Source organism: Petromyzon marinus, chromosome 26 (genome assembly GCF_048934315.1).
Source record: "Petromyzon marinus isolate PM22_M1 ecotype Great Lakes invasive population chromosome 26, UKy_Petmar_22M1.pri1.0, whole genome shotgun sequence".
In the NCBI taxonomy this organism is placed as follows: domain Eukaryota; kingdom Metazoa; phylum Chordata; class Hyperoartia; order Petromyzontiformes; family Petromyzontidae; genus Petromyzon; species Petromyzon marinus.
Genome location: NC_133692.1, coordinates 9,222,099 through 9,236,638, shown reverse-complemented (window position 1 = coordinate 9,236,638; position 14,540 = coordinate 9,222,099). Strand labels below are relative to the sequence as shown.

At 42.6% G+C, this 14,540-nt stretch overlaps 1 protein-coding gene across 2 annotated transcripts in view; it reads right to left on the bottom strand.

Annotated features, from left to right (window-relative positions):
• Positions 1-4,179: 4,179 nt before the first annotated feature.
• LOC116946238 (ATP-binding cassette sub-family C member 3) overlaps positions 4,180-14,540 on the bottom strand; it is a 55,465-nt gene continuing 45,104 nt past the window's right edge. For both annotated transcript variants that reach the window (XM_032961251.2, XM_032961250.2), the window contains 4 exons: positions 14,134-14,292; positions 11,470-11,636; positions 10,645-10,839; positions 4,180-9,024 (listed from right to left, as the gene is read on the bottom strand). In XM_032961251.2, coding sequence (XP_032817142.2) covers positions 8,913-9,024; positions 10,645-10,839; positions 11,470-11,636; positions 14,134-14,292 — 633 coding nt within the window. In that variant the 3' untranslated portion in view covers positions 4,180-8,912. The remainder of the gene's footprint in view (positions 9,025-10,644; positions 10,840-11,469; positions 11,637-14,133; positions 14,293-14,540) is intronic.

Sequence of the window (14,540 nt, the reverse complement as noted above, 5' to 3'; positions counted from 1 at the left end):
CGAACCCAGGGTTCCTAGTTCGATTCTGGCAATGGCTAACATAAATGTAGAATATCTCAACTGCTTCTGGGCCTCCACTAGAGTGGCTCAACAGTAAACGAGTACCTGGTGCGGTGTGTAAACGTATGAGCACTGGGGAGACAAAGGTGGTCAGGCATGGTCCTGACCACACCTCCCCATTTTGTGCTGTGCTGGCCTTCGTACGTGCTCGCTAACCACACTTACCCAGATTATAACTCGATTTTGTAATGAGCAGCAGGACATGAGGTAAAGAAATCTTCATCTGAAACTGCTACAATCAGATAAGTGTCGTGTCATACGAGGACACAGCCCTACAAGATAATATTACAGAATCTCTGGCTTTTCAATGCCAGAGAACACTCCTTCACGATGTGAAAAGAGTAGTGTCGTGCATGTCAGTTCATCCCAATTATATTTACAAATTACAGCCCTGCACACTTGGCTAAACTGAATGAATTTCAAAGCGAAATTAGATCTTTCATGAGGAGCTGCAACACTGCCGTGTAGTAATTGGTGACCAGGCTGAAACCATTACATGCACCACATCATTTACGGACGTATATTTGTATTTAGAATATGCCACGGTGTAATGGATAGCACACTGGACTTGCAATACAGAGGTCACCGCTTCGATTAAATCTAATGGTGTGGCAGTTGAAAGCAACGGTGCAAGTTTCTTAAATCCCCTCCACCTCTGTCCTTCCCCCGCACCTCCGATTAGCACGATTGGCTACATACGTGCGAAAGAAGTTAAACATACATGCGCTATGAATGGATACACCACAGGTCGGCATTTCACGTGTGGTGTGACAAAGTCTGGGTACTCCCACCGTTCATCAAAGACATCCTGCCAGTGTTGGAAGTGTAGGCCAAATATCTTCTAGATCTCCCTCTAGTGGAGGACTTTCTGCCAGCGGTGCAGTGAGCAAGCAATTACAGGGCTGCACCTTTGGCTTTTACTGTATTATAACGTAAGGCACCTGCCTAGATTCTGACCTAGAGCTCACTTGTGCCAGGTGAGTGCTCTGACACGACCATTGTGAGCTCAGCTGTGATGTATTTAAATGTGTGTGCCACTGTGGCAGAATCGATACTTAAGCATCGTTTGTCACATTTAGTAGATCATCTTTCAGAAAACTTAGAATACGCCGCGCAATATATATTTTAATCTTACACGCACACACAAGCAAGTATCAAGGACAGTGAATTATGGATGTTATTTTTTTTCTATCCAACAACTAGGCGACTGTGTTTTCAGATTCCAGGGCAACAATATTTTATGTATTTATTTATTGCAAAATTTTGCTGTCTTCACAGGAGACCGGCAGAACACGTTTCATGGATGAGTTTGAAATTGTGATGTTTTCACGTGAACATCTCCATTCATAATAAATCCCCACACTTTCATGAATAAATAAACACACCACCTCTCACTGCACGGTATACCAAAAATGCACACAAAAAAACGTTAAAATGTTTTTTGCTTTGTACAAATGGCATGACGGGCAAAGCGTCTCCCTGCACACATGAACAAATGGGGGAGTGCGCATCTTCCTTGGTGGCTCTGATCAAGTGGTGGAATTCCACACTGCCATGCCAGCAGTCAGTCTCTCTCACACCGGTGTGCGTACTCCTAAGAAGTGGTAGCCTTGTAAGCCCCCATCTCAGATTTGAATTCGGAGCCCTCCAGTTGAGAGGCGTGAGAGGCGAGGGGGGGGTGGCATTATCAGCGTTCACGTCGTATCTCTGAGTACCTGCTCGGAGTTTGATTATCAGATGGTCCAATCAGCTCTGTCTGAATCCCGATCACTCGGCCAAAAACTCCCCCAACGACGCGCCGCCATCCGACTGTCTTGCCATTGGCTCAGCGTTCAAGTCTTCAACTGAACATCAAGGGTCTGTCAGCCACCAAGCGTCATCTCATCAGTATTCTTACTCAACAGAACCTAGTTGGTGACATGTACAGTATATGCAAGATATATTGACAAAGCAGAATTGCATTGACTCTTTTACACCATACGTAGCCAACCGTGCTAATCGGAGGTGCTACGCCCTCCGTGCCAAATAGGGACGGAGGGCAAAGCAATATCTCCGATTCCACTCAACTTCGAGTCAACGCCTATGTGAAAACTTATTTAAATTGGTAGGTTCAAGGTGCTTACTGTCTATAAACCACCAAGCATAACCAAAGGGGAATCGAGCGCTTCCCAGCTTCAAACACCCAGCCGTCATTGTCGATGATTTTCAGTCACCACCCCCATTGGGGCTACGATCCAGACTGCGATGGGGATAACTTTCTGGACTGATCCTCCGCAGATGACGTGGTACTTTGTCACATGACAAAACCGCTCGGTACCTTTTGGTGAGAAAGATGGTTGTATGACAACTCAACAGACCTCTGCCGAGTTTAAGTCGGAAAAGAGCCGATTTCTTGTCAGCTTTGTCTTCTCGAAGATGGAGAGTTACACAGGATGACTGTGAAAACCTACTTAGTAATAAGCCCTCCTTTATGAGACCTTGGCTACGCAGGTGTATGTCTCATTCCATGTAAATCACTAGAAAGCCTTCCCACTATGTGGATAATTGCGCTTAAAGACTCGACTGAAACTACTTCGAAAACCAATCGTTTTTATTCCGTCTAAAGTATGTTTTCTTCACCATAATCCGCAGCATCAGTCACTTGTCCATCCATTGCGATCCATCATGGTTCTGTAATGCCACGCTCCATCTCGTCATCTCTCTACCTCTGGTGTATTCCCTCCTTTGGCTGTTATTCCATCGCAGCCCTCACCCATCAGCCACCATCACTCTGCCAATGTGTCCTGTCTAAGCCGAGCAAAATGATGCCTCTCATTTGGTTGTTCCAGGCTGCACGTGTTCCTCTTTCAGTGCATGCTTTCACATGGGGAATATTAAAGTAGAATTCGTAAAGATGAACTCTGCATTGAGGATAACCACCTCCTTTTGATAAATTCACAAAAGGGAATAGGTTTTCCTCTATACTTCAATGTAATTGGCTTTCCCATCACATGACAAATGTGATGCCCAAAGTAGACACATTTCACTCTAAAACCAGCTGTTCATATTCAATGCTGGAGCAAGGATTTTCAGGAAGAGGGGGCAACCCCTCCAGCAATGAAATATTATAAGAGTTGTTAGTAAGGAGTTGTTAGTAAGGAGTTGTTAGTAAGGACTTGTTAGTGAGTAAGGAGTTGTTAGTAAGGACTTGTCCCTTGCTTTTTATTCGACGCGTGTGCGGCAATGGCGCAGCCATCGATCGAGGTGTCGAATTCGAACCGCGTTGTGTGATCGACATCGCGCTCGCTGAAGGTGTTGATGCCTTCAGGGAAGTCGTGGATTGTATACGCAGCTGCGCACATTTCTGAGTCACTCATAACCGCTTTGCCGTTACTTATTACCAATTATGGACAGAGACTATTGTCCTATCTTCTCATAGAGTCCCTGGCACGTAATAATATGCTACACATTGGCAGTGGGAGTCACAAAATGCCGATGTATTACTAATAAACCCCAATGATCCGATTGCAATCCCTAATTTCGATCGGATCATTGGGGGGGGGGGGGGGGGGGGCACGTGCCACCCCCCGCCGCTCCACCAGTGCTCATATTAACGAGATGAACCCAATTAAACTAAACTGAGATTTTCTTTCAGAATGACCTGGGAGGAGACCAAAACACCACACACCCAGCCTGTTTTTTTAACACATTATAGAAGCGCTATAAATGTGAACCTTGATATCATTCTAACGAGATTCTACATTTTTAAAGTCGGTCACCCAAACACGATGGCCTGGAGGTTAGTAAGTTTCACTCTTAGGGCAAGTTCATGCCAGAGATCAAAGCTGCCCGAAGTTTCGTGCCAAAAGCTAAAAATATATCTATCAAATATCGACATCATTGTGGGCGGTTTCCATTCAGAAATACCGGTACAGTATTTTTTTAATGAGGTAGAAAGGTAATGTATTCACACATCATAAACCTATATGTTGTACTGTATTCTAAGGTAACTTAGGAACCAGCAGGTGGGTATCTCATACACGATGGGTCCATCTCTGTACGATCCACCAACCCCTGCTTTGTCTCACCAGTGTATGCCCATCCTACTAGTCCAACCAATACAATAAAGAATCACACAAGTCCCGATGTGGAAAAGTTTTACTTAAAATTATAACCGTAACAAAATACGGGAGACATTTCGAAGCTTTGTAATGGCACATATTTGACTGGATTTACAAAGTTACAGACGTATGACCATTAATATAAATAATGTCGTTCATACATTCAGTAAATAAATGTTTATTGGTTTGTGCCAGCTTGAATGACTGCGTCAATTTCCACTTTTATGTATTTTCAAAGTCAAAAGCTGGGCACATCCATCAGTGGAATGGTCATGGCAGGAGGATCCAGCATTGGAATGTTTGGACAATTCCATTTTTTAAGGAGAGTTTGGTGCATGCGAGGAAAAAGCCACACACACAAAAGAGGTTATATGACACAAAGGGCCTCACAGAGATGTTCATGAATCCACTTGCTGTCCTGTTATATCCTGGTCACCCCATAGAACTAATGGATTTGGGGAATTTCACAACTACGTGGATCCACAAGCGTGCACCGCTCGCCCCAGCTTAAACATGATACACTAATGTATCCACTGCTGCCAGAGATTGTAAACATTATTTGTGGGTCTGACCAACGATTCAGGTTTCAGCAGCCAAATCGCTGGAATAATAAACAGAGGTTGTTCATGAGTGTTCATAACAGATTTGTACTTTCTCTGGTGTGCTATTTGTAGCATTAATGCCATTTATATGGTCTCCTAAATTAAAATAAACACCGTAAAGCCTATTTTTCATTTCATCTTGCGCAAGTTTAACGGTGTGCTTTTATTTGTAGGGAAATCCATGTTTTTAATCGTGTAACGAATGTAGTAGATATGAAAGGGCAGCCGTTAAAATGAATTCCTTTTTAATTAATTTCAATTTGTGCTCGGATTCCAATAGATATGATGCGTTCTTTCACGTGCAGTTTATATCAACTGACGTGCTTTGGTTATTAATATTGTCCAACATAAATTATGTTGAGTCATTGTGAATCTAATTTGTGACCTAGACCTTCCGTTTCCCATGACTTTGTGTTCAGCATAATGTTGATACATTCTAAATAAATATTTTCTTAATATAAAACAATGGCATCCTGTTTGGGAACAGCCCATACAAATTATACCACAGACTCATTTCAATAGGTTTCCTTTATCAAAAAACGATACTTTACTGGTTTGGAAAGAGTAGTTTTCTACAAGTTAAGTTATCCAATATAATCAGCCAAGTTCTATCCAATGCTAAATTGAGACCTCCACACCATCACAATCCCTCATGATCCCGTGATCCCACAATCCATCTCACTCCTGCACACGAACTGATCTCATTGCTATATCTCTGCGATGGTCATCCTCTCAGCCACTGTTTTCTCCTTGAGCTACAATTCCATCACAAATCTTGTTCATTGGTCATCATCCCTTCCAGCAGAGCCCTGCCCAAGCCTACTTTGTTAAAAAAGCACAATACGTCTCGGATTTGTGCTCGTGCCCTGATCCATGTGTTCCTTTTTCACAGAATAATTCCAAGCGTGCATCTATCTCCATTTGCTTCTTTGCACACTTTTAAACTTTCCTCCGAATTTTCTTTCAAGTTTGTGATCCATACTCTGTAGCTGGCAACACAGTCTGAAAACTTTACATTTTGTGCCCAATGCTGCTTATCATAATCAAATTATGTTTACATGAACAAAAAAACACTCCATATTGTGAAGAGCTGTCATCATTAATCGATAACATTTACCAAAACATATAATTGATAAGTATTTTTATCTTTTGGTTGAATTGTACGATCAGTTCCTACGTCTAGAAGCGCCATGCCTATCATGACGGGAAATAGGCTGATGGTGCGATTACGTCATTAACCCCCGCTCTTTACATCTCGTATGATGGCATTACGAAGGAGAGTGGCTACACAAGTTGAGGAGTGGAGTAAGTTTCCTTTGTTTGTGCATGAGTTTGCTGTTAAGTGAATAATATGCGCCAGAGTTAAATTCAATAAATGTGAAGGAGTTAAATGTGAACAAATTTTTACATACTGTAAGATTTTTTTTATCGGTTTTGCAAGGTTTAAAATGTATGTACGTATTATTCAAGAGAACACAATCATACGCAATAGTGGAAAACACTTCATGGTAATAACACAAATTAGTAATACATTGTGCTAAATGCATGTCTTAAGCCTCGTGACAATTTCTCGTAAAAATGTAGCAAATTTCCTTTTCCGATTACTTAGTTATTCTGACCAATAATTATTGGCTAGATAATTTGAGCAATTATTGGTTAGACAATTTGAGCAATTATAATTGCTCAATTATAATTGTTCAAATTATTCCTGACGGCTCTAATGCTGTTATTCTTTTGCCTATTTATTTTGCAATATTCAGTATATCCACTTTTTTGTTTAACCTAAGCTACGTATATACATATATAGCTGTATTTCTCAGCAGTTTCCCTCGAATTTTATTTTGTTACAAACTTACTGCCCATTGCCTTTTGCGTGGAAATGGAAGCCATCATCAAAACAGGTTTATTTTTCTGCGTCTTCCTTTATCAAGCTTTCACTCCTTAGAATCTGCCCAATCCATATCTTTTGGCTTTTTATGGATTGTTCTGATAAGACTTCTCTCCTCGACCTGCCATAAAACGTACTCATTCTCTCTATAGAATTGAATTTCTTTCTCTAATCGATACCACACCCACATCTCAAGACCTGATTTTCTATCCGCTTGTAAATTTCAAACACTATACACATCCCCCCAAAATATCACTGCAGATAAGGGGTAAAATCCATGTATCTATATCAAGTACGTAGCATTGTTATTCATCCATACGTGGTTTTAATGTCACAAATCTGAAGCAGTGGTTAAAATATGCATCGCTCACTCTTTAAACTGAGCCACGTCATGACTTATCCCCTGGGCTACAGCGTAACTTTGGATAAGTACACAGAAGATGCCGATTGTTTAATACTTAACATCTGCGACGATGCCTCGAACACACTGCTACACATGTCAGTTACCCCAGAACTGTACAATTATGGCCCTGTCAATGTCTGATAATGCACTTCTAATTCCCCATACAAAAAAATACAATTTCAAATTCTCTACCAGTGTTTACATATAGATGCAGCCTAAAGGTTGTTACTATGACTAACTCATCAGCTAATTTGTGATGGGCAATATTGATTTTGTTTTTCAACCCAGTTTTTGAAAAATATATTTTAATGTTACTGTTAACAGCGTTTGTGAGTGCGTATGTCCTTGCCTGACTCCTCTTCCTTTATTTCTGCTTTCGTGTGCAAGCAGCCTGTTGCCAAAAGGCAGTCGAATAGACAACAATTGGCGTGCTTCACAGCCGTAAAGAGTGATTCATTCAGTTTGAGTTCGTCAACACAAATTCAACACACGTGTTCGTAATGGCAGTGCACTTAAATAGGCATTTTAGGTGCTCAGTACAATTCTTTGCATTTGTTGATGCAAACAATTGCACCGCCAATAGAATCCACGCTAATCGATTAGTGTGGCAACTGATTGCATTCTGACGTGGACTTAAGGAGAGTGATATATTTCACAGCTGTATGACCTGAAAGAAATGTGTTCAATTTACAATAGATGACTGTGAGCACATCGCTTCTGTCGGTAAACATGTGACAATGTTTGATTGCCATTCAACAGAAATGCCAAAAGGTGCAGAGGGCCTGGCTAGAGCTCTCCCACAATGTCAAGCAATGCTCGATCGAGTTAAATGCCCTCAATGGAAGTATAATATTACCTTTCAAAAACAACGCACTATAATAACGCAGAATGATGGATGTTTTGCACAACCATATTCCCATTTTCGTGATATCCGAGCCGGTTCTGGTGGCCCCCTTCATCAACCCGCACTGGTGACAAATTAGGAAGTATGATGAAATAACACACATGTTCGATATGGCATGGGGAGGCTTTCATCAAGCAGTACATGAATAAATCGCCTAAACAATGTCTATTTTTAAATTCAAACGGTACAATCAGTGTCATAAATATAATAGTCATGCCCTTTATATCCCTATTCCACTGACAAAATAAGCCAGCCCAGCGCGGCTCAGGTGACAGGTTGCTTTTTCCACTGCAGAGCTTCGGGCGAGTCAAACGCCACATTACAACCATGACATGAGGGTTAAGCAATTCGACGTCACTTTAGTCGGCATGTTACCACAAGAGATGGGAAACCGTTTAACATTTCCTGCAGAGTATCCATCCCATAGCAATGCAAACACATCGTTAGCAGTTGGTGCCAGCAATTTGGTGAAAATCCAGACAGTCTGTTGGGGATTATTTTTGTGAGAGTCGTTGCTGACTATGTCGAGGCCATCAACACGTTACGAAGTTTTTTTATTTTATCACAGAGGAAATATAAAACAAGGTTCCAGCCCAGAGTCTTCGTGGTGCTGGCTCAATGAGCAGCCAGCACCCAACGGTATTTTGCAAAATGGACGATATGATTATCATGGACCTTATATCATACGATATATCTTGTAGCATCAGCAGATTGTGGCAACCCTAGTGGCACCATATGCACGGTGTGCTTATGGACAAGGCCAGTAAAACCCAGACTCCAAAATCCTGGGTTCTGCCTGTATCCTTCATTCAACCAGGGTATGAAATAAACCCATTGAGACACATTAAAAAAAACATCGCCTCTTTTGCAATGTTGACCTCGGTTGTGCCTCTCATGCGATGAGGTATTTAGGTGAAATTTGCTCACTTTAAGTAAGTCACCTAAGGCACGTGCATTACACAATCCCCGCATCCCGTGCCATTTTGTGGAACGCGCTGTCCTTGCGAGAGAGGAGAACGTCGGGCGAGTCGAACTCCACGATTTGGCCACTGCTGAGCACCATCACCCTGAAAATCAGCACACGTCAATCAAGCTTTTGGGGGGCAACCACTGATACTATTTTGCCTCTGGTAACACTGCAAAGTCTAGAAATACGACGAAGTCAAAGAGGGCACGTTGACGAATACAAATATGAGGAAAAGAAGGATTGCCGACGCTGTTGTTAAAGGAAGTCGTCAAGCGGAAACGGGCAGCACACGTCATGATAACGACTGACAATATATACAAAATTAAGTACAGAGTGGAAACCGAGAAGCAAAGGCAAAAAAAGAAACAGAGGAAGGTGGTGGAAAAAATTGACGGGACCAAAATTCTGATTTCGGAGGCCACGACTGGAAGGGAACAACTGGGTACACGAGGTGCAGTGAAGCCTTGGATTGCGAGTAACTTGGTCTACGAGTGTTTTGCAAAACGAGCAAAATGTTTAAATACGTAATAATTTTCTGAACGAGCGAGGGTCTTGCAATACGAGCAGTGCGTACACAGTATACGCTTTGTCTGCCGAGCGTCACGTGATCACAACTGAGCCAATGGTTCTTCTCTCTCTCTCTCGCTGCGGGATTGTGGGTAATCGTCTCCCATGCTCGGTCTCAGTCGGCGTGCCTCACTCGTATAGTCAACATCCGTGCGCGCGTATACTGTTTACTACAGTACTATAGTGTTGTGACCACGTGTATACTGTTTACTACAGTGCTATAGTGTTGTGACCACGTGTATACTGTTTACTACAGTACTATAGTGTTGTGACCACGTGTATACTGTTTACTATAGTACTATAGTGTTGTGACCACGTGTATACTGTTTACTATAGTACTATAGCGTTGTGACCACGTGTATACTGTTTACTACAGTACTATAGTGTTGTGACCACGTGTATACTGTTTACTATAGTACTATAGTGTTGTGACCACGTGTATACTGTTTACTATAGTACTATAGCGTTGTGACCACGTGTATACTGTTTACTACAGTACTATAGTGTTGTGACCACGTGTATACTGTTTACTATAGTACTATAGTGTTGTGACCACGTGTATACTGTTTACTACAGTACTATAGTGTTGTGACCACGTGTGTGTGCGTAAAGTATTTTTTTATTTTGTGTCCAAGTGTAGTGATTGTTCTTTAGTACCTGTACTGCAAGTGAAAGTCGTCCTACACAATAACCATCCTCCTCTCCTCTATCTCGTCTCCCTCACACCAGCCAAGATTAAATGTAATTAATACATTTTATTACTTTATATTAAATTGAAATAATACAAATATAAAAAGGTATTTTGTATTAATTATTTTTATATGAATACAGTATTTTTGGGTTGTGGAACGAATCATCTGAGTTTCCATTATTTCTTATGGGGAAATTCGCTTTGATATACGAGTGCTTTGGATTACGAGCAAGTTTCCGGAACGAATCATGCTCGCAATCCAAGGTTTCACTGTAATGGCTTTAGCCGAGCAGTGGGAAGTTACAGGCTGACAACAACGATCCACCTCAGCTGCCAACTCTCTGGGACTTTTAACGTCCCGGGGAAGATGTACAGATTTCCCAGGAAGAGCTACCTTAAAAAATGGGTGCGATCCTGGAAGAAGAAAAAAAAACCAGGAGAGGTCACAACCCCTAAACTTACCGTGTGCAGTCGAGCACGGTGTGCAGGCGATGCGCAATAGTGAGCACAGTGCAGGCGTGGAAGTGCGTGCGGATCGTCCCCTGGATGAGCGCGTCCGTCTCCACGTCCACGGCGGCCGTTGCCTCGTCCAGCACGAGCACGCGCGTGCGGCGCAGTAGAGCCCGCGCCAGGCACGCCAGCTGCCTCTGCCCGACGCTGCGCACGACACGGGACGCGCGCGTTACACGGCACGCTCGGACCCGTCTCATCGGGTTCGTGAATGCAGTGCTCCAACCGCTCCACCCCTGGACGCATCGATGTGATTGTGTGCCGGGGGTGGAGCGGTTGGCGAAGTTACGTCTTGCAAAAAGGTTCGCCCCGAGACGCCACGATGCGTTGACATTGGTTTCGGAGGAGTATTTCAATTCAAGAATTCATTCTCTTTCGTCTCATTTTACAGTGTAATTTGTCTTGTTTCTTGTTTGCACATCTCTTGTTCACTCCATTAACCCTCAACGCAATATCGGTGCATAATACTCAACATGACAGAATAAACTGTAAATAATAATGCCTTCCGGTGCACGACTTGAGTGTAATTTTAACATGAATCTATGCAGTGTTTACATCCTCAGCAATGATGCATACGCTACAATGCCTTGAGCGCACGTGCATTGGGCTTGTGGCATCTCAACGCATGACAAATGTGGAGGGTTAAAATCGCGTTTCACAACAGAGCCGCTCCATGGCCAAAGCGACTACGGTCTCAGGTCGGATTTGGAGCAGCGTTCCCGGTGCCCGCAGGCAAAGGCGCTAACCGCCAGGCCACGCAAGGCCTCCGCAGAGCACCTGAAGTTCTCGCCGCCCTCGGCACACTCGTGCTGGATTCCCCCGGGCAGGGCGCGCGCCGTCTCGCCCAGGTGCGCAAACTCCAGGGCCTCCCACACCTCGGCGTCCGAGTGGTGGCCAAACGGGTCGAGGTTGTCTCGCAGGGAGCCCCCGAACAGCACGGGATCCTGGCCACGGGTTTCCAGGTTTGTTTTGTTCAAGCAGGTGGGAACTCGAGAGACAACGATAGTTCTCAATTGCAAGCGACCCAGGTCACCAAAAATGGCAAAAGCAATATCGTAAAAACCAGTAGAACAACAAAGCAATGAAAAATCCAAGCAAAATAAGCGAATAGAAATTTGAGCAAAATTGTGTCCTGTTTAAATTGTATCTTACATCTTTACATGGCTTGCCATTATAAATCACCGAGCACTTTTTGTATACTTTCCCCAATTTTATCTTGTTTAACAAAGTCGTTGTGACATTCGATATGTACAAGGTTTGCTATTATATCAAACTTGTGGTCACTGTAGATATCGCATCTTTTGGCTGATCCCTTTCATAAATTAAAATGTAAATACATTTGCCAATGACACTGTGGCCTTATAAGGAAATATAATAGGTGACGTTTTGGGCAATGGCCCTTCTTCAGATCACATACATAGAGAGGGCAGACACATCTAATTTGTGCAATGGCCCTTCTATGTTATAAAAATCGGCTGTTTTTCTACATCCCTAGTGTGTTTTTTGTCAGTAAAGCACATTTTTTTTCATACATTTATTTCTGGTAACAGCAGGCTGTCTGCTTTTTATCTGATTTAATGTCACACTTATCAAAATGTCCCCTAAAATGTGAGTTTGAAAATAGTATTTGTCAATTGGATTCAGCACCCTTGAAACACTCCAGAGAAGAGCTCTTTCATAGGCCAAGCTTTAACAAAACAAAGCTTTAAACAAAACAAAGCTTTGTAAGCATTGCAAATGTAACAATGCTGCCCTCTATTGGTTGATCTTAAAATCTTAAAATCCTTAACACGAACACCTCAAGCATGTTTCATCTAAAACATCAATTTGCATTCTATAGCACTGACACAGTTACATTCTCTAGACCAGATTAATCCTCACAAGGTGATGATTCTGCATATTAGAAAATGTACCTCTTTTTTACCTTATTTTGCCTTTGCAACAAAAACACTAAGATTCCCTCCACTTTGACTGCCTCAATGCAATATATTGTATGTGATGTTAGGGTCACCAAATATGGCGAATGAGCATCGGAATAGGGACTCTACAGCATCTAGAACGTCTATGGCAATTCCCCAGGCTTGTGCAAATGTTAGACTGTGTGAAGAGGCAGGGCAGGCAGTACATGGAGTCAATGCTTTGACAATGCATTCTACATTCCGCTACAAGGAAGCATGGTTAACCCTTTCCCGTTCTGATGACGTTCCGATGACGTTCCGATGACGTACATGTACATCACCAAAACAAAACCTGAAGAAAAACTAAAATATAATATTTTTCTTGCTGTGGTTTTCACACCTGATGATGATTGCTTGTGTTGCAGTGGAAACGTCGTGAGAATTTTGTTTTATATTTTTATTATTTTATTGTTTCCCTTCTACGTGACTTTACCGAAAGAACCAAGAATATGAATCCCTGCAGTCACGAAAGCTTTCAATCAAAATATAATAACTTTATCAGTACCGAGGCTCTCAAAAGGTCATGCGGGGGGGGGGGGGGGGGCGTGTGGCACAGTTTGCCGAGTGCGGTCGTGTCACTACAGTTCTCTCTGGTGAGTATAAACAATGGCACTATGCCTCCCAAAATATAATTAATGCTGAGCCGCTTGCATGTGCCGAGATTCAGAGATGAACGGGACCCACCCTTCCACTTGCAGACCTCTTGGAAATGGGAAAGGGTCTGTTGAGATATACTGTACATGGAGTAATAATATCCTGTTACATTGTTTAACAAACTGTAGATAAGAAAATAAGTGGCATCCGATAATAACAAAAATACTTTGCAACTAATTACAAAACTAAATGTTTTGTAATATTGCATTAGCAGTGGTGCACAAGCACAAACAACAACAACAAAAAACACATGCGTCAACAAAACCACCTTAAAAAGAATGTGACATTCCAGGCAATGGCCTTTCTTCACGACACACGAAGAGGGCAGAGATTTAGAGTCTCTCTGGCAGTGTTATTTATTCATTTGTCGAGTTCGTTTTTGTATTCTAAAACTTGCACGTTAAAAAAGGGATCGGGCAATAAAAAATTAGATCTAAAGAGAACAAGCTATTATCTTTTATTTTATTTCTATTTCTTGTTTTATTTAAATTTATGAATGATGTACTGACTGGTGAGCACTTTCAATTTCGTTGCACTGGTGACAATGACAATAAAGGATCTATCTATCTATATACATGTACCAGTGACTGAGTTAAACAAAACACAATTCGGAAAAAGCTTGGCATTCGATTCCTTTCCTCCGAATTTTTCGCTAAATCATTGCGGATGTTTACAACGCCAACAATGAGGTCAAGTGCCGTGGCCAACGTGTGTCGGCCTTTTCATCAAGACGTAAATATGTTTTGTTACAACAACAAACAAAGAGAGAAACCAACACATTTCACTATTTTGCCCGTGGTGTTCGTGCGAGCCCGGTGCCGCGGCCTGCCTGCGGGATGATGGTGATGCGCGACCGCAGATCATGAAGGCCGATGCGCGAAATGTCCACCCCGTCGATCGCGATGGCTCCGCTGGCCGCCTCGACCATGCGCAGGAGGCAGAGCGTCAACGACGATTTCCCCGCGCCCGTGCGGCCCACGATGCCCACCTGCAGCAACAACCATCAACAGCTACTGCCACTCGAGTGGAATCGGCCTGTGCGGTCGATTAAGTCTCGAACTTTGACATTTGTTTACGCAGGAAAGCCTCGCCAAGTCGCAAGACTCTTTTTAGCAGGGTCCTGATAGCTTGTGCAATAGGTGAATTTCTACGGGTTTTGCTAATCCAGGATGCCTGCATACAAGATACATTTTCTTCTTGTATGATTTTTACGTCTACTGTGAAACAGACAGAACA